The sequence below is a fragment of the Centruroides sculpturatus genome, unplaced genomic scaffold (assembly GCF_000671375.1).
Source record: "Centruroides sculpturatus isolate CEXI.00-Female unplaced genomic scaffold, Cexi_2.0 scaffold63, whole genome shotgun sequence".
Classification (NCBI taxonomy): Eukaryota; Metazoa; Arthropoda; class Arachnida; order Scorpiones; family Buthidae; genus Centruroides; species Centruroides sculpturatus.
In genome coordinates this window covers 469846-475679 of record NW_019384640.1, presented here as the reverse complement: position 1 = coordinate 475679, position 5834 = coordinate 469846, and the positions used below count along the sequence as shown (strand labels likewise).

The following is a 5834-nucleotide window of genomic DNA, read 5'->3' as shown; positions in this document are numbered from 1 at the left end:
ATATGTACTATTGTTAATCCAATTTTAATATTTAATTTCCTATTTCCATAGCTCTTGTTAACAAGTTCTTTCTATGAAAACAATCTAAAAATCCAAAGAGACTGCAGAAAATGTTTTCAATTTCTGAAGTTCTCTCTTTTCTCAATAACTTGACATTGCTGTGAGCATTCATGGCCGAGTAACCATTCCAAAGGCATTAGTGTTGCTGCATAATGCTATGAAGCGACGAGTGGTGCCAAGACTACTGAAACTGGACACAACAGCAATGGGAACAGGTCATCTGGTCTGATGAATCATCATTTACATTATTTCAGACCACTGGATGTGTGTTCGTCTGGCAAACACAGGCAGAGGCATTTCATGTTGATTGTCTGGTTCCTACCTTGAAGCATGGAGGGGCTCTGTGATGCTGTGGGGAGTGATATCGTGGCATGGCTTAGGGCCACTTGTAGTCATGAGGGAGAAGGTCAGAAGTGAGCATTATCGCAGTATTCTCACAGATCATTTACACCCTATGCTTCATACTCTGTTTCCTGGAGAACATCCTCTATTCCAAAATGACAACACCCCTGTATACACTGCTCGCTGTGTTCAAACATGGTTGGATGAGCATAATGATGAAGTGGAACATCTGATGTGGTGTCCTCAGTCCCCTGATCTCAACATCATTGAGCCTGTGTGGGGTTTTTTAGAGAACAAAGTCTGTGCTCAATTTCCTCTTCCACGCACACTACCGAACTCGATACTGCTCTGCAGGAGGAATGGCTGCGAATTCCCTTAAACTTTCTGCACGACCTTTATTTCTCAATCCCATGTTGGATAAAAGCTGTAATTCAGGCTAATGGTGGCCCACCTCCCTACTAATAAATATTTTGCATTCTTTCACAGGTGTTCCTATTATTTTGTCCTATACCTGTATGTATAATGGAAATAATCAACAGACTTGTTGGGAAATTCTGAATCTATCACCATGGGTGCGTTCATTAATAGAGGTCGCTCTGAGTCTCCGTTTCTACAGGAGTGTGCTACTGTTTGTAGGCATTTAGGAACGACGGTGAAAGAAAGAAAGATGGTGGCGCCCACACTATCGATAGTATCGTGATGAACGAATCTATAATTCTAAAATATGAGCTTTTAAAGGCAAAAGAAGAATCCAAATTGTAAAATTTAACCATAAAATGGATTATTTCTTGAAAGAGCATTCAAAATACCCACGAAAAAAATTAGAATGCCGGCTATTATTCGAAAAAAATTTGAAAAGACACTTACATCACCGCATGCACTAACTTGCGCTTTCACAACTTCTAAATTTTCATTCATAAAACCACATAATGGACCCCGAAACGGAACTATGGAGGATGTCATGTTGCTTTACACCGTAAACTACTACTACAAGCAGCCATTTTTGTCGTTCGACGGCATGAACTCCAACCAGAATTTAGGAACACGTTCCACAGGAATTTTTAAACGGATCTCACTCGTGCGGAGTTACGTGGAGGAATAAAAGAACGCACTCCATGTGTGGCCCTTTAAAGGAAGCTTTGGGAGACAGGAAATTCACCAGAATGCTGAACTCTCTGAAGTCAGAGTATTTGTCATGCTGTGGTTCCAAGACTAGTCAAAAGATTTTCATTCTGCAGACAGAGCATTGTTACCAAAACAATGGGAGAAGTATCTATAGAAATATAAATTGGAATTATGTAACACAGTTCCATTGACATTACTGAAATTCTGGACAGAAGTTGAATTATCTTTAATATATTTTTATGCTCATATCAAAAGTATATCATAAAGTTTATTTATTTATATCTAGAATATGCTAATTATATTTACAAAATTGTACAAGATTAAAAATATATACAGTAATGTTCAAAAGAAGCAACATTTTAATCTTAATCAATGTAACACTTATAAGTTAGTGCAGATGATGCAACTGCAATAAAATGTTGTGTACATATGTCATTTGTGCTTAAGCTTGCTTAATGTACATGTGAGAAGCCAAGGGCATAGAATTGTTCTGTCACTTACTGACACACAATTGTTAGATTTTCTCACTTGATTTTGGAGGGTTTTAAAGTAAAAAAGCATATAGACTGTAAAGTGCAGATCCACATCAGGATGTTGACACCAGATAGTCAATTTCGTGGACTATCACGCGATTTTTCTAATTAATTTCACAGAGACGTAGTGTTATAATTGTGAAAAAGGAATCTTTTGATTCAGTCAAGAACAAGGCCATAATTTTAAATGAACTAACAGATACATTTTAAAATTGTAATCTCCAATTTGTTTTATTTTGTTTATTGAATACAGTAGAACCTCGATTATCCGCCCTAATTGGGGACTGGGGTTGGTCGGATAATTGAAAAGTCGGATAACCGAAAAGTATGAAAAAATCCATTATTAGTGTAGTATATTATTATATCCCATGTAATTAGTATATTAGTATATTAGTATATCGCTATTAACCTATTTTGCGTTGAATTTTCATCGATGTTAAGCCTAACAAAAATTTTTTAAAATAATAATCGTCACTATTGTATCGTTAAAAATTAGAAAATTAAGCTTCGTTTAAATACTGGCTCCCTTTCATGGTCGAATGAGTGTTGCCAGCTAAAACACGTAAAAATAATATTAAAGTAGCCAAGACATAGCCAAATATTGTAGCGCCACATCACTAGCGGACATCTGAAATTTGCAGACTAGGACGGTCGGATAACCGAGGGGTCGGATAATCGAGGTTCTGCTGTATTCTATTTCGCAGAGAGAGAGAGATTATACTTTATTTTAGAATCATACTACCTCATTGACTTCATATTTCAATGTCTTCTCTTTATATTCGTCCACTGATAAAGTTCTTTAGTTAATCTTAGTTCATATTCAGTTTTTCTTTGCTTTCTTTTTACTTTGAAGGAGGCACTTTATCAAATAGTTCAATTTACAAGTTTTGGGTGTTGACTATGTGGAGATGACATGGAATATGTCTTCTCTACTATAGAGATTTAGGCACACTCCTGGCTATGGGTGTTGGCCGTGGAGAGACAGTATGGAATACGTCTTTCTACATCAAGAAGTTCTGGCGTACTCCCCGAACAATAAGAAAGAATCCCCTTTTTTGAGGTTTTCCTCCAATGGCAACATTGTATTTTTCCCACGTAAGCAGGATGAGTGGGGATTTACAGAGGGGCGATTGTTCGTTAGATGACTCAAATCTTGGAAGATAAGGGAAAAATGAAAGGAAGTGAGTTTTACCAGTTTCCTTCATTTTTGAAATTAAACTTTTTCCATCAAAATCAGAAACATTATTTCTAAAAGTTATTGATTTGATTCAAACTTTCAATTAATTAAAGGGGGGTGTTCAAAATCTCACATACACTTAACAGTTCTTTTCCTGTTGGAAGATGCTCAAAATATATGAACTAACTTTTGAGATATTCAGAAAGGTTATGTAACACCAAATTTTCCAGAATTATTGTATGTGGGTAGTCAACTGTTGTGAAGAATCTTAACAAGTTGATAAGGAAAGGGTCCATAGTGGAAGACCAAATGTGTCATCAAAGAAAAGATGCTGTTATAAAAAGTATATGTCATGAAATCAGATTTGCATTCTCAGTGCAAACAAAAAATGAATGGAGAGTTTTGACAGATGTCATTGAAAAGTACTGTCACTGTTTGCTAAAGACTCTGAAGACTGGGATTAAGAACCCAAAGAGAAAGAAATAAAACATGAATGAGCAAAGAAACACAATGACTGGACAGTAATAAATGGTGTCAAGTAATATTTTCTGATTAATCACACTTTATTCAGCAATAGGTCAACTCTTGTCAAAAGGACTCTTATCAACCAAAATGAATTGTCATGATAACAGCATTGCATCTCATTTAAGGATTATGGACAACTGCACCTCAGTATGTTGTCATCAGTCAGTTAGTGTTGATTGCAAGAGAAAACTTTGGGAATCAGGAATGGCAGTAGGTTTTTTCTTCATGTACTGAATTGTCATATTTTGTTGGTTTACATATCATGAATTTTACATTAATATCTTAAACTGACTTGGAATCTCTGCTAATTTAAACCCTATTTGAAAGAAAGATAAAGGAATAGCATCCTAGAACAAGACAGGATTTGAAGGAAACCATCAACAGTGCTTGATCCCACAAAATGAATGACAATAGTATCTGCTCTTTGAGTTCATGCTGTACCAATGCCAGGCTATCCTCAAAGACAGAAGTGGCTACACAAAATACTAATGCCTTCAACTAATATGGAACTGTAATCTCATTTATTGCTTGTCATTTTATTGTGCTATTTTTGTTTGAATTAAGTATTTCATACTATAATCATAAAAATGAAAGTCACGTTTTTCATTAAATCAGTACTGCAATTTATTATTCTTGGTACTTTTCACTATTATCTGGTAAATGGATAGAGGAATCCATAATCCTGTTTATTGTACTTGAAATACATAATAATTGATCTAAAAAGTCAATTATTTTCAAGCAGTCTATTATTTTCATTAGGAGCTGTAAACAGTACTGTATATATGCATGTTATTATTATTATATATTAGTAATGTAAAAAAATTAAGAAATCTGAGAAAGTAAATAATTTTGTTTTAATAAAAAAACAATTGAAACAATATAAAGTAATTAACTGAAAAAATAACAATAAAATTAATGTTATTATTTAATTGATAATCCCCTGAACTTTAAAGAAAATTTACTCATGTTACAGAACAGAATACATAAATTCAACATAAAAGGAAAATATTTTTCTGCAATTTATAATAAATTATACAAAAAGTTCAGTCATAATTTCATACATTATAAATTGGTATATTAATATTTTTATTTAGTTTGATGGGGAATTAATTAGACTTTGTTTATAAACTGAATACTAAATGGCAAAGTCAAATAACAGCAATTTTTTACAAATTTTTTATGCATACTATGAATTTATCCAAAGAAAATGTTTAATGGTAAAAATTCAATTTGTAAATATAACTTGAAAGAAAGTATAATTTTAGCATTATCATCATTTCTGTGATTTATATAATGCTTTGTTGTGTAAAGATATTTTGTTTTCTTGCTTTTATTATGAAAGAAAGAAAAATGCATTGTTAAGTATCTTTTTATGCAATCAAGCAATACATAAATCATAAAAATGATATACTACTACTCTAGAAATGTTTGTGGTATATTATATTGATCTTTTCTAATTTTAGATCTATCCAGATGAAAACCACTTCCTAACAAATGTAAAGAATCATTTATATCAAACAATGGAAGACTTTTTAAATGAATGTTTCTTTATTGAAATGAAAGAAGAAATAGAAGCCACAAGAGTAAAAAAAGATGTTAAAGGAAGGTAGAATATTAAGATACATAGTCAAATAGAAAGATTATATAGTTGTAAGTAGAAAGAAGATTTACTATCAGAGTAACAAAACAAAAAAAAAAACAGCCTACTGAAAGTCACATGGCCTGCCTGTACAGTCCATGCTAAGTGACAGACAAGATAGTATGTCTGTATAGCCAATGTGCCTCTTCAGCTCTTGCAGTGTGATATTGATGTGGAAAGACATTGCTAACGTGTAAAATATTGCTTCATCCCACCTAAGGTTGTGAATGTGGCTTTGGCCTGTCCATTGTACAGTATATTTGACTATCCCTCCACTGGGTCTATTAAATTGATGATTGGTTAATCGTTCAACCCGGTATATAGGTTAAATCGAGACACGATTGTAGACCTGAACTTGTTAATTTAACGAAAAATTTATATCATTCCAACAACAGTACACCCCCACCGTTACGTGTGTACACAAAAACTTTAG

General features: G+C 33.5%; 1 protein-coding gene across 4 annotated transcripts in view; it reads left to right on the top strand.

Annotated features, from left to right (window-relative positions):
- The window catches only part of LOC111625970 (dipeptidyl peptidase 4-like), a 251743-nt gene extending 246244 nt beyond the window's left edge, over nucleotides 1–5499 (top strand). For all 4 annotated transcript variants that reach the window (XM_023369230.1, XM_023369229.1, XM_023369231.1 and 1 more), the window contains one exon: nucleotides 5226–5499. In XM_023369230.1, coding sequence (XP_023224998.1) covers nucleotides 5226–5372 — 147 coding nt within the window. In that variant the 3' untranslated portion in view covers nucleotides 5373–5499. The remainder of the gene's footprint in view (nucleotides 1–5225) is intronic.
- Nucleotides 5500–5834: the final 335 nt, after the last annotated feature.